The sequence below is a fragment of the Corvus moneduloides genome, chromosome Z, assembly GCF_009650955.1.
Source record: "Corvus moneduloides isolate bCorMon1 chromosome Z, bCorMon1.pri, whole genome shotgun sequence".
Taxonomy (NCBI): domain Eukaryota; kingdom Metazoa; phylum Chordata; class Aves; order Passeriformes; family Corvidae; genus Corvus; species Corvus moneduloides.
In genome coordinates this window covers 76,673,477-76,692,989 of record NC_045511.1, presented here as the reverse complement: position 1 = coordinate 76,692,989, position 19,513 = coordinate 76,673,477, and the positions used below count along the sequence as shown (strand labels likewise).

Genomic DNA, 19,513 nt, shown 5'->3' with positions numbered 1-19,513 from the left:
TGTGAGTGTTTTTTAATGTCTTATAGGGAGAGCTATGGTAAAACTACACCAAAAGCCAACTATTCCAGAAAAGTTGCAGAGAAATAACTCATTAAAAAAAAAAAAAAAAAAATCTATATTTTGGAGAAAGAAACCAGAGGTTTCCTACTGTGCACACAGAGATATCTTGAAACACTGAAGTCTGATCACCTTACATCCTTCACAGAGGTTAGATTTTATTACCAAGGGGGAGAAAGTCTCCAGGCCACACCATAAAGAATAAAGCAATTAAGGTATTTGGACAGCAGATCTGCCTCTGAGTCCTCCCATACCTGTGCTGGGGCTGCTGTTGCAAACAGTGGGGACTGCACTGGGTCAGCTCCAGCAACTGGGGAGCAGAGATAAGCCTCATTTGGAGGAGACAAGTGATAATGCAGTGTAATGTATTATTTACCCTGTCCCAGTTGTTTGCTCTCTACTATTTCTTTGCACTGTACATCTGCCTGCACCTCCATGCAGCTCTCACAGTGTGACAGCTCTTTGCTGAGCTTCATTTGGTGCAAAAGTCACAGATTTCAGCTGAGAGGGTGGGAGTGCAGCTGCCACAGACTGAGTCGTGATTGACTTCGTCCCAGGGACGAGGCTGACAGTGCCAGCACTGTTGGGTTTGAATATCACACTCTGAGATTTCAGAGAACACTGTTGGCTTCCGCATGCCACAGGTGAATAAAGGAGGCAGAATTAAGGCTGCTGGAGTAATGCTGAATTTGTTCACTCTGAACACCTTCATTTTGTACTTCAAGGTGTTGCGTTCAGCTCAGACACAAGCACACGGGGAATGTTCATATCCGCTGATTGATATTTTGCTATTGACTGCTTTAGGATTAGCATTTCAGCCTTGATCTCTAGATATATGAATGTTCAGTGAGAGTCAAGAAAAAGTCTTATTTCTTTGCTCTCAGAACTTCCATGTAGTTTTAGTTCCACTTAGAAGTTTTACTTGAAGCTAACTTAGGATCTTTTGTATGGTATTGCAAATTGGTTTCTAACAGAACTGAAGATATAGCCTTTGGTAAATTATCACCGGGTTACTTTTTCCTTTCAGGCAAGAAATATGCAGGAGTGACCCTGTATGCCAAAATTAAGCAATATTCCAGTAATATTCTGAATATCCAAAATACATGTATATATGTGTGCATACATACAGGAAATAAGCATAGTCCAGTCTTTTGGTTCAATGTTTTTCATTCATTATATGCACTTGCACATAAAATTCATGAAAGATCAAAAGAATTAATTCAAATGTAAAAGCAGTCATTTAAATGCTACAGCTATGTTTTTTCGTCTCATTTAAGAAAAAAAGAGGCAATCGAAGGAATCAAGGATTGTGCCCCTCAGATTAACAGTGTGCCGTTATTTCAGATAAACCTGCAGAAGAAGATGCGAGTCACTGGAGTTATAACTCAAGGTGCCAAGAGGATTGGAAGTCCAGAATATGTAAAATCTTATAAAATTGCATACAGTAATGATGGGAAGTCGTGGACAATGTACAAAGTAAAAGGCACAAAGGAAGACATGGTAAGATTAAGTTACCTTAATGTCTGAATGTCTGAATACATCTTGAGGTTTAGCTGCCTTCAGAAGTATGAGATATCCCTGCTATTTAAGCCTCATTGCCAGGCAGTATGATTTCACTTTTACTATTTTTCTCTGAAAAAAAAAAATCAAACCAAATTTGCATTTTCTCTCGGGTAAGAATTCCTTATACTTTAATTGATGGTTGCATAAATATTATTTCCCCAAGATAGAATAATCCTGTTTATTACACTTAACTGATTTTCATATTAATTAGTTTACCAGTAATTACTCATTACTGTGTTTTCAATTTAGTTTTATTACATTGGCAGGTTAGCGTTAACCCTTGGAAACACAGAGCCCATTCATCAGTGTTAATCTCTGTGCTGCACAAACAGTATCATCCAGCGGGGTGTGTGTGTTTACAGTTTACAGTTACCACTTATTTTTGATGGAGCTGTGCACACAGAGCAGCAAAAAATCCCTTTACTGTGTAAGTTTGCACAGAACTAAGGCACTGTGCTGCATTAGATGTAGTTTCTGTATTAGGGAATTAAAATGCTGTGTGAGGAGGTGCATAATGAGGGGGGAAACACAGTACAAGGATAGTTAGAGTGACGAGTGAATAGAAGAATGCTGATGGGTTTAATACTTCCCCCCTGTGATCGATGGGAGGGTTACAGTGCACTTCAGTGGGAGCTGGATCAGGTTCTTGAGGCAGAGGGGAAAAAAATAAACATCAGTCAGCGCCAATAATTGCAGGCTAAATTGAACTGGGGCTATTTTACACATTAATCAAGAAAAGAAGGCATAATTTAGTTGCATTAGGAGCTTCAGTTTCTGAGAGTGACCAGACAGAGACCTCAGTTCGGCACAGGTGGAAAACTTGCCACAATGTGGCACAAAGGCAGGACATCCTGTTGGAAAACTTGTATTGGGCACTGGAAGTGCTAAAACAGATGCTATTTGTGGTAAACCTCACGTGGACAGTCAGAACAATGCAGATACTTTGGAGACACGGAACTCCAGCCATCCTCCTGACACATTTTTTTGTGCAAACCTTGCTTCCCTGCAGGTGTTCCGTGGGAATGTGGACAACAACACCCCGTATGCCAACTCCTTCACACCGCCCATCAAGGCCCAGTACGTGAGGCTGTACCCCCAGGTGTGCAGGAGGCACTGCACCCTCAGGATGGAGCTGCTGGGCTGCGAGCTCACAGGTGGGATTTCCACAGCCTCCAGCCCCCCACCCTCCCCAGTGGCTCCCGACCGCACGCGTTTTGTTCCCCCGTGAGATGCGGTTGGCCAGCCGGAGTTTATCCAGTCACTCACATCTTTTTATCTCAGTTATAAAATGAGCAACACTTGGCCAAGCTAAGTGGCCATGGTCACTCGCAGTGGGACAGGAATAGTAGGAACGTAGTGTGGTATCAACATAATAACACTTGTTAACTTTTCCTCTGTGTGATAATCTCCAAGCGGTCAGCCTTGAAAAGTTTTGATGGCTGTGTGGACTAGTAATATACTGCCCTGAGCCGACTACAAGGCAGGGAGTCTAACCCAAGATCTGAAAATGGTCAGAGCCCCAGAGCTGGCTGTGCGCTGCTGTGGACCCATGGCAATTGTCACACCTGATTTGGGTAATTCCTCCTGGCTGTGGAGTGACACCACTCCTGTGCTGTGTGGCATTCTCAGAGGGACGAGGCTGCTTTCCCCGCTACCGAGGACCACTCCAATAAGATGCAATTTGGTTGGGTTGCTTTAATCGAGATTTCAGTTTGGATTTGTTTTCTGGGTTTAGCAGATGCAGGGAAAGTGTCTTGTAGCAAAAAGTAAATGAACAAGTGGAGCCAATATAAACCCTCCTCAGATTTGTATTATGGCTCTGAAACGTAAAGCCTGACCTCTAGCCACCTTCTACAAGAACTGTGCTCCCTTACAAATTCAGTAAAGCATGTAAATTTTTTATCCTTTTTCAAGAGATAAACCTTTCACTGGCAGGAGCACTCCATTGATTCATTTAAGAGTGATTTTTATGTAGCTGCCTGTTCACTCTACAAACAATAGCCATCCAGTTCATGAGTGATACATCCAAACAGCTGGAGTTAAATAATTCTCAGTCCTCGAGTGACATCAAAACCAGATTCTGAAATGAAAAGTTAATGCATTAATCTAGGTGTAGCCCTTTTCCAATATAGATAGGTTTAAGAGTAAATAGAAATTCCTGTCTAGCCGCTTTGGTCTATTAGATTTTTTATTTTTTTTTTTTTTTTAAGTCTTCCACTTCTGGAACCACAATTTAGAGCAAGTCCTTGCCAGAATGACTAGGAATTGTTTTGCTCAAAGAACTGTGAAAGCTAGTGAAGTGAATTCATTTCAGTGGTCTCCTAACAGTGTCAAGGTCATCATTTCTTAAAACTGTGGACAGCCGAGGCTCAGCAGAACAATTTCAACCTTACCGAAATAAAGGTATAATTACACAGACTAATTCGCTCTTAATGCCAGGTGGTCTGTCTTGGGTGGAAAAGCACTTTGAGAGGTCTGGCTTCTCTAACAAGCCCTGGTGCTAGAGAAGAGAATGAGTGATGAACAGAGGGAGACTTGCAGGATCAGATAATCATAAAAGCTAACCCTTTCTTAGGACAAACTTCAGCACAATGTTCAATGCAATCTGCTTTAGTCTCATAAATAGCTTTACTTACCAGGACCCACAGTCAGGTCTTACTGAAAACCACGATCAACGTCAGTGGAGTCAACCATCAATAAATTAGGCATTAATTTCCATGGCCCTGTGTTCCTGCCTTATCCGTGTTTTGCACACCTTTGTACCCTCAACTCCCTTCCCCTCACACAATATTGATGTGAGGGGAGAAACAGCTCACAGCTACTGTTTATTAGAATGTCTTTATTCATTAAGCTGTTATTAATAGCAACATCAAGCTGTTGTTTTTAACAGATCAGTGTTCACACAATAGTGTCACTTACTCATGGAGCTCACTCATGTGCTCCAGCATCTACCTCCTTGCAGGCAGCCCCTGCCATATCCTGCTGACAGTCATGTTTTCTGGTGCCTGTGCACCAGCCCAGCCAGCTCTTGGTGTTTGGGGTGTCTCAGTTCCTGCAGAGGGATGCTGGTCCCCAGAATGCGAACATCCCTGTGAGACTCACTCAGAGTGTGTAATTGTCGTTCCCTGGTACCTATTTCTTTATGCTAACAGCCCCTACAGGCACCTTTCACACAAAACTGACACACAGGGGGACTTTAGCACACCTGCAGTTAAAGACAGTTTCCCGTTTCCTCGTTTGTCCTGAGAACTATGTAATCTGGAAAGGAATCCCATATTTGTTATTTATAGGCCAGGTTGGATGGGACTTCAAGCATCAAGGTTTAGTGAAAGGTGTCCCTCCTTGCCCATGGCAATGGGGGTGGAATTAGATTTGAAACCAGGTGATCACTCTGAACCCAAACCATTCTATGATTCATGAATATGAGGAGAAATTTAAAATCTCTCGGTTTTTAGAAACAAAAAAAATCTCAGTATGAATAAAAACAAAATCACCTTTTCCCTCAAATAATTGGCATATGCTGCTTTTGCCAATACTACACAAATCTTTGTCCAAGACAACGTTCATGCAGACCTTCACCTGCAGATCCATGGGTTTGCCTTTGCTACATTGGATTTTGAATATTTTCTTTGAGAGTTTGAGCTTTGTCGAAAGAAGAGGTAGATGAGGGGCATGGTGTAGGGTGCAGACTGAAAAGTGAAAGATTCTGCCCTCTGGAGAGTCAACAGAGAATAACCTTTGTAAAGTTCCATTTTTCAGGTGCTAATCCCCACTCTTTCCCATTTTTACCCTAGTCCTGTTTCACTGAGGTAGACTAAAGTCCTGCAAACTTATACCTAGTCAGATTTAAAGATACAGAGGTATCAGGTATAATTTATCACAGATAGAGATGTTGGAAGCATCTCAAACATTCCAGCCTAAGATGCTCCACTGGGTGTAGCCATGTCTGCATCAGCTATCTCTGACTTTAACAGGTTGTAAAAATGAAAGCGGAAATCAAACCCTTTCACAGGGACACTGAAAAGGAGATTTAAAGCTACAGTGCCGTGCAGAGATGTTTCAAGGAGACATAAGCATTATTATAAACACACACCCATGAGGGATAGGCAGACACAGAGTTCTGTGCTGGTTTGATGACCCTGCCTTTGTGCTGTGGGTTATGGCTCAGTCATCCAAACAGTCACCATCTCCTGTGGCTGCTCTCTGTGACACAGCACCAAGACATCGTCCTGCCACCCATGTGCATCATGTTTGCCTCTTCAGATTCTCATTGCTCTCCTCGCTCTCTCCTGCTACCTGCAGCAACTGTCTTCCCACCCCCTTTGGGGCAGTGGCGAAGGCAGGTGAGTGTAAAATACCATTAATTCATGCACGCATGCACAGGCACAGGGGCAGGCACAGCTGTTGTTTCATAAATCAATAATTATACTCAAAAATGATAGAACTGGTTTTGATGGATTGGGCCAGCACTGAATCACAGCTCTGACAACCCATGGTTTTGTGTCAGGAGCCTCCTTCAGATTCCTCGGATGAAACATTCTTGCTGATAGTCCTTGTGATCCCTGAGTGATGCTTCAGAATATAATAATTAGCAAAGTCCTTCTCCAAAGCAGCAGATTAGTCTCTCTTACTTCTACTATCAATTGTCCCTCCCACTCCCAGGAAAACTGTTTTGTTGTGTTTTTGAATGAGTCCATTCTACAGACAAGGCTGTGCGATTTCCATTTGTGCACTGAGAATCAGATCTGAAAGACTGGGTTTTTCAGAAGTTAACTCTATTTTCTCTTGGTTTTTCATTAGTTTGGGTTTTTTAATTTAACATGAAGCATGTCAATATTCAAATTTTAAATACAGGAGATACTGCTTTAAAGATCATGTTGTTAGCATTATTATGTGTGTCTGGTAATGCATGTTTACTCCTGCTGCTAGCCCCCCACAAAGGCCCTGTGGTCTTACCTTCCTGATTGAATCTTTAATAATTCCAGTTAATTCTGTGCATTAATCCTATGAGAGGAATAGAACACAGAATCTGACAAAAAGGTCTTTGCTTGTAATGCCAAAGAAACTAAAAAAAAAATTTAAAAAAATAAAGAATCGGGTCTTTAAACGTGGGTGAACACACTGTGAGGGAAATAGACTTTTAAGTCAGACAGAACCAGCTTTGATAACTGGCTCAAATAAAGTGAAAAAGAAGTTGAAAACTTTGAAGGTGATTGAAGTGGCCACCTCTGCCAGGAGCCACCAGCTGAGCAGGGTCGTGGACTCAGCAGGCACGGCTCCACCACGAGCTGCCCCTGTGCTCAGCAGAGCGCAGCCTGTGACTCGTCAGATGTTTCCCTGATAGGAACCAGCTCGGTGTCAGCTGGAAAACCTGTGTCAAGGAGACAGGAAGCAAAGGTTCTGTGCACTTGCAGGGATGGTGCAATCCTTGCCAAGCCATGTTGCATCCTGGGCACGCTCAATTAATTATGGGTGTGTTAAAATATTATTGGTGATTTAGCAGAGTCAAGCCAGCTATTGGGTCAGTTCCTTGAATTTGTGAAGTGAAAACTTTAGAATAACTGCACATATGCAGGTTTTTGACTGCTGGGACAGGAAGGAAATGAGAAAACAGCTTCTTTTTTTATGTTCCCATCTCCATCTTTTCCGTCTTTCACTTTACCTCAACTTTCAAGCATCACTCCCCTGCACCAGCCAACATCCACCTTTCCTGTCCTCTTAGCAGCCTTCTCTCTCTCAGCCATTTGCCTTTCTTCTTCTGATTTTTTTTTTTTTTTGGTTAAATCTTAAAACCATGCAGCTCATCTGCCTTCTTTGGTTTCCAGTCCTGTTTCAGTGCTGCTGCTGAAGGGTGTCTCTCCTGTCTCAGCTTGTTTCTTCCCCCTTTTGCATCCAAATGTACCTTCCACATTCCCAGCATACAACAGCAAGGCAGAGGAAAACAGACTCACTTATCAATTTTTATATTTATCCTTTTTCATGCAGAACAGAGAAGGGAGAAGCCCAAGATCTATCTTTGCTACAGTCAAAATAACTCAATGGTGTGGGATGTCCACAAACAAATAAGCCATTAACTATTGATTTGTCCTAAGTGATATCCTCCTACTATTCTCCCTCCTTCACAATTGTTTTCCTGCAGTGTCCCCCTCCTTCAGTGGGGTTTTGGGCTTTCTGGATTTTTACCCAAAAGAGCTCAGTGCGTTTTAACATTTTACTTCAGCAGTGGCTTCTAGAAAAATTAATGTTTCTTCAGAAAGGAAACACATGGTTGATGTGAGGTGGCACAAATGCATGAGGAAAATCATAGTGAACAGGGGGAACAATATTTTCGTGCAGGACAAGAAAATAAAAATAAGATAAGCACAGACAAAAGTCATCTTTTCATTTTGTTTTGCTTCATAAATTTATGCCAGGATAAAACATGTTGAATTCTCTATCTTGATTTTGACTCACTCAAGCAATTGTTGAGACAAAGTGCCTTGAATTGACTATTTTTCATTTATTTGTTTTCAAGTTCTTTCATCAGTAGTCTTGATTAAATCTTTTTCTTCAAGTATCGCAGGTTTTCTTTGCCATTACAGAAAACCTAAACCCCTAGCAGAGATAAGCAGGGAGTGCTACTGATCTTGCCCTGCTGTTCCAGGTTGCTCTGAGCCCCTGGGGATGAAATCAGGACACATTCAGGACTTCCAGATCACTGCCTCCAGCGTTTTCCGTACGCTCAACATGGACATGTTCGCTTGGGAGCCCCGGAAAGCCCGGCTGGACAAGCAAGGAAAAGTTAATGCTTGGACCTCTGGCCACAATGACCAGTCACAGTGGTTGCAGGTAAAGTTTCACGTGCATTTTCCCAGGTGTTTGCCTTCTTTGTGTTTCAGGCATGGAGACGGTTCTCTGGTTTGGTTTTGTACTCATAATCTTCTGTTTCTGAGTGTAACCATCCTAACTCTGACGCAGGTAAATGATGAAGCCCTGAAAGCCCAACAGATTTTCATGTCTTTGTTATCACAGTTGCAGAAAACTCTGCTCGAGGATGCCTCCACTAGCCCCGGTTTTCCCTTCTTAATGAAAAAAAAGGTAGTTGCAGATCTGTTTCACTGAATTCTCCTCATCTGGTGAGAGAGATGAGTTTATTTTCCTCCCTCCTATCCTTCCAAGGCTCCCTGGAAAAGCATATTTACTTTCAGCTCTGTGCACCTTAGCAAATCCCACGCGTAGAAATTATCTTTGTCTAATTGAGGCTGCCCAAAATTACCTTCTGACAGGACTCTGGAGCCAGCAGGACTGATTCAGCACCTGAATTCATTATGAACCTGTGCACAGGAGTTGTTTTCAGCCCAGGGGTGATTTATACAAGTCACTAATGTGAGAGATTGTAACAAATCACCAGCGTGGAAGCCTGTTTGACTGGCCACTGACACATTTACATATTTTGAACTGCTGGAAATAGCAGTGTTTTCAGTCAGCTGCCACTTTGCAGTGCAGCTCTCAGTGGGAAACCGTGACAGCGCTAGACGTGGCTACTAACCCCCTGCAATCCCTCTACATATATATTATGACATATTAGCCTTTTTGCCTACAGTTGCTATGCAAGTTAGGAATACGATTACTGGTTTTTCTGCCAAGTTTACACACTTCCAGTAAAAAGAAGGAGAAATTGACCTATCTATTTAACTTTGGAGTAGCTGAAGATCCTGGAATTTTTTTTTAGAGGAGCTTGTTGGAACAGCAGTTAGTAACTTCTGGAGAGGATGAACATTTTATTGCTGTGTTTTATGGAGGAGAAGCAGATGAAAATGTTTCTCCACAGGAAATAGAGGTAGTTGCGTCATATTTTAGCCCCATCAGTGAAACCAAGGGTGTGCAGAGACTCCACAGAAATTTCCTGTTGCGTGTTCTTGCTCCTGTGGATGACAGTGGATTTTTAATTAACCACAAATGGCAAGGGGCTGCATAGTTAATCCTTACATTCTCAAATTTTTCATGCTGTGGTGAGTTTTCTACATTAGAATTTACCTGAACCTGCAAATTTAATCTGACCACTTGCACAGTCTCTGCAAGTCCTTGACCTATAAGGAATAACTTTTATTGTCTGGTCAAAACAAAATTGAAAGTGTACCTTTTCCTGAAAATCATTCACATAATGATACGTTCTCAAAAAACAATCCTAACATTTCATGTTTGGGGAAAAAAAAAACAAAACACCAAAACCAAAAACCAAAAGGCATTAAATCAACTTGTTTTTTCAGTGCTTAAAGTGGTCATTAGCTTCTGCTACAGGCTGGTTATTCTGAATTCAGGCCACAAGTTGAGATGCTCTCACATGCTTCAGGTATAGGTAATGATTCTGAAACAGAGACATGTGTATCATTCAAATTCATCCATTCATTTTTGTTCTCTGCTGGTAGTTCTCTGTGGGTTTTTGTGGGATTTTTTTATTCCTTAAAACACAGAGTGTTATATTGAAGCCTTATAACACATTGACTGAAAAATTTATCATCGCTGCTGCTCTCACAGAGTGTAGTCAAAACACATTTGTAAGGAAAAGGATGTGAAAGCAAATGTGTCTGGATGCCCTACTCCCTCAGCCATTCCACAAAGCATTAGGCCCAGAGTGACTCCGTGGTACCCTGAAATGGGCTTAAAGTCAGACATTTAGCTCAGATTCCTGGATTTTGCTAAAATAGCTGGCTTACCAATATCATACATAACATGTTTACTGTCCGTGCCTTTTGAATGTTCTCCACATGCCTTTCTTATGTTTTCTAATTTTCATGAGGAAGCCTGCAAAACTGGGGGGAAACCTGCTGTCTGCCCTTTAGGGTTATTGTTGGGGTGTGTGGATGACTTGAACAGATCTGATCTGACCGAATGTTGTTTCGGGATGTTCTTGCCTAAACACCGTTGCTATCAACAGTTTAAGAGCTGGTGTGCTGAAATCCGTCTCAGAGCACTTGCTGTGATAATGCTTGCTGAGAGCTGATGTTTGCATCATGCATCAAATGCTACTTGCACTTTTGGATGAACCCTAGAGATAAATTCTTCTCTGTCGGGAGCTGGGATGGTTCTCCTCGGTTTTCTCTCAAAAAGGATAACCCTGAATCTTCTGTGCATTCTGAAATGCAGCTGCTAACAATTAAGCTCTTTGTTTTAAAGAGTTTTGGATTGCTGCACCCGTACTTTAGGAATATGAAGTATTTTGTGTCTCTGGGCACAGGCTGTGCATTTTCAGGTAGAAAAAGTATATTCACCCTATTCATGCTGCAGTTGTTGAAAATCTGCTGTGATTTAGACTCTAGAAGCTCTGGGTTCCACAAATAACATTTATTTACATCAACCACCACCATCAGTGATCAAGAAATGTTTTGGGTTTTTTTTTTTTTTACATGGAGGGAAACTTAAATAAATGAGATGACCAAAACTGGTCTTTTCTAGCTCAGTCATTAACTTGGGGCTGAATTTCCCACATGACTCCTCGAAGATACTCTTGTCATTCCCTTAAAGAGGATGCTGCAAGTTTTTGGAGCGCTTAGGCTCTTTCTGGACACAATCCAGGATTGCTTTTCCATTTGGTCACCCCGCTTCCCATCTCTTCACTTATTTGGCATTAAAGGATGTGATAGACAACTTCCTGCCTTATGCCCCAAGTGAGGCACTGAGGCTGTAAAGATTACTGAAAAGAAGTGCAATTGATGTTTCAGATGCTTGGAGAATGCTCTTGTAAATAGATTTTCACCACTCCATATCTCATTTTCCTAGCTGAGGCTAGCATTCAAAAGAATTAATATTTTCCTCAAAATACATGCCCCCTCTACTACTAATTTTCTGCTGTTATAAATTGTGAAATGAGGGCAGCAGCTTAAATTCCCTTTTCTTTACTTACTGTTAATTAAATTCTGGCGTGTCACTTTATTTGGTGTCTCCAAACACCTGGAGCTTTCTCCTCCCTGCTCAGCCATCCCCTTTGCACAAATTGTTTTGTGTATTGTCCTAGTCCTAACTTTGCAATCATACCGAGGAATTGTCAGCATTTTTTCTTAAAACTGATGATGTGTTGGGCTTTTTGAAGGCAACAGCAATGTCATATTACAATGTTTCTCCTGCTGATTGTGGAATCAGCTAAGCACTATTAGAGAAAAAGCAGCTGGTGATAAACAGATTGCTGGGAAACTGGCAGAGCGACAGTTATACCTGCATGTTTTAAAAATGTGATGATTGCCAGTGGTGTAATAGATTTGGGTAGGGTTTGGGTTGGGTATATTCCTGCCAAACTTATCTCCAGTATTAGACAATATTACTAAGATTTTTTTATCAACACCATTAGAACACGTTTGTCTCAGCTCTGCAGTCAAATTATTCTTTCAGTTTAATGCACAACCATCTTTTTCACATCAAAATGACTCTTGTTTGAAAACAAAGGCAAAATTGCATTCCAAATGATTATCCTCTTTTTGTTACACACATACAAAACCCATCTCTATCATGCCATCATAAGATCTACTTATGTTCATTTTCTAGCATTTATTTGCAGTGTTTAAGCTTCCAAGTGATCAAATTAAAGAGTTGTGTGAAAGCTAAGCCAAACCCAGATTCTACTCTTTTTTAGAGAGTAGTTTGCAGAAGTGGAAATGTGTCCTTACTGTGCCAGCCACAGAGAAATATGGACAATTAGCTTGAATTATAAGAGGAATTTTTAAATGAGGAAAGTTACTTGAGGCGACTCCTTCCCTTTTTTTAATATGGGAAGAGAACACTATTTTTCATCTCATATTGGCTAGCTGAGCTGGTTTCAATGACGGCATTCATCTGCCACTAAAAAATGAGGAATGTTTTTTACTCTCTCACGTGGTGTTTGCTTCTTGTCTTGTCTGTTATTGCACCTGACTCTTTTTCCCCTTTTTTTGATGCATTATTCTGTTTTTTTGCAATGAATTCTGTAGAATCTTTCAAGATAAGAAATCACTATACCTTAGTGATTCAACAACTCATCTGGAAAGCTGTTCAACAACTCATAAGGAGGAAATTGTGTGGATTGTTTAATTGTCTTTTGACAATTTGTGTCATTAGCAAAGCATATATTAATACCAGTGCTGGTTAAGTAACCAAATAAGAGGTTTATGTCCGGCCTCCAGTTTAATTAACACCCACACTGTGGGGGGAAAAAAAAAAAAAAACAACAAGAGACAAGCAGAAAATGCTTAACATCTTAATTAAATAAGGGCCTGGAAGATGCAAAATTGGAATAGGATGAAATGTTCGTTTAGGACCAATCTGGTAATTGACATAATGAGGAAATTGCATGACTTCTGGAAGGGTTGGATTGCTAAGCCATGCATTGCGGCTGGTCTTGGAAAGACAGGGTGTTGCGTAGGAGCTGTGAACTGAGATACATCACTTTATAAACAGAGGACACCTGTATTTCTCAGGTGCAATAAACCATGGCTGTCACCACCAGGCCACGAAAGGAATCTATGCTCTTTACAGGAACAGCAACTGCAGTGATGTCTAGTTCTCCAGATGAAAAAATGGTGCTGGCTTTTTTTTACTAGAATTTCTCACAATTCTAAAGTTCTCAGGTTTCAGGCAGCAAAACAAAAGTTGTGTGGAGATTGTCCTTTTTTTTGAGCTTTTTACCAGGATACAAAATCGTATTTACAGTCAGTATCTACCATTTTATCTTTCCAATGCAAAATCATCTCTTTCTTTTCTGGCAGCTGTCACTTCTACTTGAAGGACTTAATTTGGACACTGAGGTTTGTCACCTCCTAGTTCTGGTGCCTACCTCCATGAGCAGCTTCACAGTGTGATATTCTGTTCGCGCAGCCTGGTAGCTGACAGGATGCAGCAGCATCTCAAGGCAGGTTGGGAGTAAGTTATTAACATAGATCTTTTCCACACTTAGCCAGACACTTGCTGTAGGTAAATTTTCCTGCAAACAAGCAGCCAGTGGTAGGATAAGGTAGTAATGGACAAAGAGCTCTGAGTGATTTAGTCAAAGACAAAAGCAGATAAAGACTGATGCCCACTTCTAAATTGCACACTGTTCAATTTACTGACTTTGCATTGCCTAGGCTAGAATGTTAAACAGGTCACTTTATTCACTTCTTCAATTGCCCATAAGCTGTAGACTTAGTATTGCAACTAGATGGTCACTATTTGCTTTTAGGACAGTGTGTAACTCAAGATGGCAAAATGAACAAAAGCCTTTTTTACTTTTTTATTCTTTTTTTTTTTGTCTACGTATGTTGCCCATCTGTTTTTAACAGTGCTAACAAACACATATCTTACAGAAATGGTATTAGGAGCTATGCCTTGTTTTCCTACTCAGAGTTATCTTCCAGCAGTATTTGATGTCCATTCCAGGGGTCACACTCTAACTCAGTTTTTTCCCTAAAGAATTTCAAATTAAATGCATTATTCACATTAATAATGTTACTAAATTGCGCATTTCAGCATTGCCCTTCCTAAATTGCTTTTGACTTTGCAAAGCTTTCTTCTGCAATTCATTTTATGGAAATGTTTATAGTAGTAATTGAATTTAAGCCTAGAAATTAAATAAGGCAGCATAAAATCTTGGTTTATTTTGCCTTTTAGATGCTTTATTTAAGCTGTATTCTATCATTTGGGTAGGAAAGTCTGAAGCCTCTGCAGAATCATTGATTTTACTCTGGCAAAATACAGGGAGATTATTAAAAGGACAGACAGAGTACCGGAGCTCTTTTTTGCCAGTTGTCTAGAAAATAGGTATCAGACAGACACAGCATGATTATATTCTGTGATAAAAATCTGTGTGATGTCGCCTTCATCATAGAATCATAGAATCATCAAGGTTGGAAGCGACTTTTAAGATCAACAAGACCAACCATCAATCCAGCACCACCACTGTAACTCCTAAACTATTAAACCATGAACAGGAACAAAACCCCTGTCTAATCTGTAAATTAGCTATGGGTAAGATTTTATAGGAGAAAAATATTGTGTTTCACAAAGTCCTACTGTGTTCCCTGAATTATATTCCCCACTCTCTCTGTTAAGCCTTCAGTAAAAACTAAGGGGTTAAGCCAGTGCTCCAGAGCCTGTCTTTGACACACAACAAATTCATTATCACTAATAAAAATTACTTGGGAAATTTCCCTAACCAGTGGAATCCTGTATAGCTCTAAAGCACTGCAAGAGAGTACTGCCTGTTCCCTCACTGACTTGCAGTTTTTCTGTGAGTATCACTCCCCTGCAGACGAAAGTTAAATTGAGTAACGACCCATTTCCTATTACAATAACAGGTTTTGATCTTGCTTCAAAAAATCTGGGAGTGTAAGCAAAAACCGCCCGGTTGTTGTGAATTTTGATGTACAGAGGATCTGAGTCTGAAGCAGTTTTTTGTTGCTGTGTGTTTACAGTGGAAATGTTGGTGTTACTTGAATAGCAGCACCTTCTGAAAATGCAATACATGAAGTTTTAATGGAAAGTTGTTCGTTTTTCATTGTTTTAAATTCCTGCCTGTTTTACCAAGCTATCATTTCCGCTGGCTTGAGGTAATGTTCTCTCTCTATCTGTGAAGCAGAGGCATATTTTCCTTGCCCTCCCTTAAAAAAAAGAAAATAGCTACACAATTGTCTAGGTAGGAATACAGAAATTAAGGGTCCAAATGTGTTTCTTATTTGTGCCCTTGTCTTTCATGGCAGTGTTCCAAAGTATCCACTTTCTCCTAATAAAAGCATACGTTGTTTTTGTAGCTACCCCTGAATTAGCTTTTTACTCAAGCAGAGCTGGTCACAGTTGTTGCCCTACAATATTTTGAGTCTTGACAAGAAAAAAGGATGATAAAACACAGGTGATGGAGAGAAGTGAAGCAACCTTGTCAAGGTCAACTATCTTTAAGTAGCAAAAAATACCTGAAGCAAATACAGATGAGACAAAAGGCAGAACATGATGAAAGAATGGAGTGGAACTGAGCCTAATTCAGTTTTCCAAGAACTTGGTGCTTTATTAAGTGGGATGTGATATTTTTATTAGCCCTGCACATATTTTCCCAAATATTATTTCTTGACTAAGCAAGATACTTAATATTTTCTTCATTTATCTGTCAGGATCTCATGAGTAAAATATACGGGGGTCAAGAAAACCTATTCTTCTCTGAATAAGACTCAATTTTGCATTCTTTTCATGCCACTTTGAAAGCACAGTGAAGATTTATTGTGAGATTCTAGTTGACTTCAGAACATTTCTGTTCAAAATCTGCTATTCATTTTTTGTATTCCATTTCCTGCATAAAGAACACAGAAACAGATTGATTCATATCTTGTCAAACGAGGAACAGAGATTGTCTCTTTTTAGCTAAGTAAATAATGAAATTGAGACACAAACATAAAGAAGGAGTGGTGGAAAAGGAACTTCAAATTAATCTAAATTCGAAGGCAGCAAACGATCTTGCATCTTTCTTCAGAGGAGGGGGAAATGTGCTTGAAACCAGGCTGGCAATTACCTAGCAGTAAGCAGAAAATGAAATAGTCATATCTCAGCATATTAAAGCATCACAGAAGGCAGATCAAAGCATTTCTCCAGCAGTTTCTGAATCTTAACCTAGTCATTGGTTTCATCATGTATTTTTCCCTAATAACACCCTCCTCATGAGTCAAATGTTGATCCCAGCAGAATATTTGGCTTTTATTTTGTTTTTTGATTTCCATGTTAAGTCAGGTGTGTCTCTACAGCAATGTGCTGTGCAAGACCCTCTTTGCACTCTGCTTAATAACATTCATCCCGCTTGCTCCTCAAGTAAAGCACGAGCAGTTTCCCTGTCAGAAAACATGACATTAAAGAAAAATCTTAGCACAGAAGAGACTTTAAAAGGGAGATCACTGCAGACAAGGAAATACTGCAACTAAACATTTCCCCAATTATCTGGGTCTTGTTCAAGAGCACCTTGAGACTTGTAATATAAAGTATCATAACAGGCTTTCATCAGAATGTCCTCACTGGTTTTTTTGGGCCCGTGTCTCTATCTACTCATTTACTCAACAGGCATAAAGATATCAATAGAGACCTTTTTTTTTTCAGAATGGAGACATGATTTTTAATGTTGTAATTCATTTATGACATTAGGACAGTGCTGAGAAGATACCTGAGCTGACAGTGCTTATACTTACATTTGATAGTTTTCTGTAAAATAAGCCAGGAAATAGGTTATTTTAAAGCAGTACAAGCTTGGAAAGTTAGTCCTTGGGATTACAAGAACTTCCTGCTTAATTATGTACTATACATAACCAAGCCTTAATTGCTTTTGTTGCTGGAGTGATGTCCTTAGAAGCTTCATGTTTAATTAACTACAAGATATATTAATCCTATTTCAAGCCATCCTCTCTTTGTTGTATAATTAAGCAGGAAAGTATTTTCACAATTAGAAATTAATTCTATATATAGCTAGTGAAAACACCTCCTTTAAGAAAACACAGATCTGTATTTTTCCAATGACAAAAGTAGAAATATTTAGACTCATCTTAATTGGTCATCTGTGCTAGGAGGTAATGAGAGTTGCAACACACCAACACTGTTTTCAGCTAAGAATTATTAAGAAGAAAACTATCAGAATATCACTTAAAGACCTCACTGCAGATGGTTAATGACTTCCCTTTGGCAGCATCAGAAATCCAAAGGCTTGACATGGTATTTATAAATATTGGAACAGACCCTCCCTGCACATTCCTTTATCTGAATTTATTTTTTTTGACTTTGAGATGTTCTTCGGTTTGTCTTGTTTATGCTTTGGCTGCACTACCTCAAACACTGCTGCTGTAGCACAAGATAGAAAAACACTGTGGGTTCAATTTTGGGCTTTGCTACAGAATCCTGACCATCCTCAACTTTTAGAAGCCTCAACAGCAAGTTGGAGGAGAAGCTAAGATTGTCTTTTTTCTTCTTTTTTTGAGAGAGAGGTGGCAGACAACTTTAGCTGATGCAGTTTAATGGATCGAAAGAATAAAAGGAAGAGGTTTTTCGAGGGTGTTTATTTGACTCACTAGCTGCCTTAAGTGATGATGCTGAGAATATAAACCTCACTGATCAGCTGGATGTGCAAACCATGGGTGCCTCCATGAAGGCTCCAGTAGAAGCCTGGGTCCATCACAGATTGGGCTGGGCCCCAGCGTGGGCAGCAGGGCAGGGGGGATTCTGCCCCTCTGCCCCCTCAGCTGAGCCCCCACCTGCAGAGCTGCCCCAGCCCTGGGCCCAGCTCAGGAAGGAGCTGGAGCTGCTGCAGCCAGGCCAGGGCAGGCACCAGGATGAGCAGAGGGATGGAGCAGCTCTGCTGGGAGGAAAGGCTGCCAGAGCTGGGCTTGTTCAGCCTGCAGAGGAGAAGCTCTGGGGTCACCTCACTGGGGCCTTGCAGGGCCTGAAGGAGCTGCAGGAAACCTGGACAGAGACAATTGCCAAGGGCTGGAGGGACAGGACACAGGGAATGGCTTCCCAGTGCCAGAGGGCAGGGCTGGATGGGAGATTGGGCAGGAATTGTTCCCTGGCAGGGTGGGCAGGCCCTGGCACAGGGTGCCCAGAGCAGCTGGGGCTGCCCCTGGATCCCTGGAGTGTCCAAGGCCAGGCTGGACATTGGGGCTGGGAGCAGCCTGGGACAGTGGGAGGTGTCCCTGCCCATGGCAGGGGTGGTACTGGTGGAACTAGAGGATCTTCAAGGCCCTTTCCAGCCCAAACCATTCCATGATTCAGTGAAGAAAGCCTTGTTGTTTTCAGAGCTTCTTGCTGAGGTTCCTCCTCCACCCCAGCAGGATCTCTCAAAACACCACAATTTTTTCTGTGCATGAGTTGCATCCTCATGCTTGCACAGTGAGTGGGGTGAACCTCAGCCACAGGTGAGGAATTCTGCACCTCAGCAGGAGTTCACATGTTGGGTCACACATCAGGAGAAGGCGAGCCAGACCCAAAGGAGCTGATGGGAGCCTGTCTGTCAGGACAGAGTTGTGCAGTGACTGAAAACCAATTGACAGATTCATTCTGCTCCTTGGGCAAGCCTGGCTGTGCCTTCTGTGCAGATCTCCCCGCACTGGGAGGACCACTTGACTCAAAACAAACCTCAGAACTGCCTTAAAACACCTTTAGTTATTACTTCTTAACCATTTTTCACAGCATCTGCCACCAAACCTTTTATTCTTTTCACTTGCCCCCAAACATATGCACATGTACATATAAATTGCAGGGCCACTGTAGCATTTGCTCTGCTTTCCATAACACACCAGAAGGGTTGTTTTTTATTTGAGAGGAGCTCAGAAGTCTTGTTTTCCAAGGTTCACAGCAACAATTCAGAGTCCTAGAAAGTCTTTTGATAGTAAAAATTAAATCTCTGTTTTATGAGAATTTAAGAGGTATTTGAGGTTTGTTATTAGAGAGTCTTAACATTATTCCCATTATTTTCTTTATTCCCCATCCTACTGTATGTAATTTTGTGTTGCCAAGGGAATACGACCCTGTAAATATGAGCAACATGATTTTCTTTTTTGTAATTTTAATGTAATTTTCCACTTAAAATATACATCATAGACAAAATACAAGAGAACATAGGAAGGGTCTTCTGAGAATTTTGTATGTCTGAGTCACGTTTTATCTCTGCAGATGCACCTTTTTTCCACTATGATTTTTTTCAATTTTCTGACTGCGTAGCACTCCACTGGAAAAAATGTCATAAAAAGTAATCTGGTTTTAGTTCTAATGAAACAATAATGACACCTTCTATTAGAGCAAGAGAGGATGGATGGTGAAGGACCACAGTGTTGCAATTTTCTGACCCTCTGAAAAGTTAAATTTCAAGTGGAATAATGGCATTCTGGGGTAAATGGAGCAATTGTAAATAAGTGCTGTCATGTTCAGTAGCATCTAGCTCTGTGATTAA

General features: G+C 40.9%; 1 protein-coding gene across 2 annotated transcripts in view; it reads left to right on the top strand.

Annotated features, from left to right (window-relative positions):
• EDIL3 (EGF like repeats and discoidin domains 3) overlaps window positions 1–19,513 on the top strand; it is a 234,039-nt gene that overhangs the window by 179,519 nt on the left and 35,007 nt on the right. For both annotated transcript variants that reach the window (XM_032095224.1, XM_032095223.1), the window contains 3 exons: window positions 1,402–1,557; window positions 2,630–2,774; window positions 8,264–8,448. In XM_032095224.1, coding sequence (XP_031951115.1) covers window positions 1,402–1,557; window positions 2,630–2,774; window positions 8,264–8,448 — 486 coding nt within the window. The remainder of the gene's footprint in view (window positions 1–1,401; window positions 1,558–2,629; window positions 2,775–8,263; window positions 8,449–19,513) is intronic.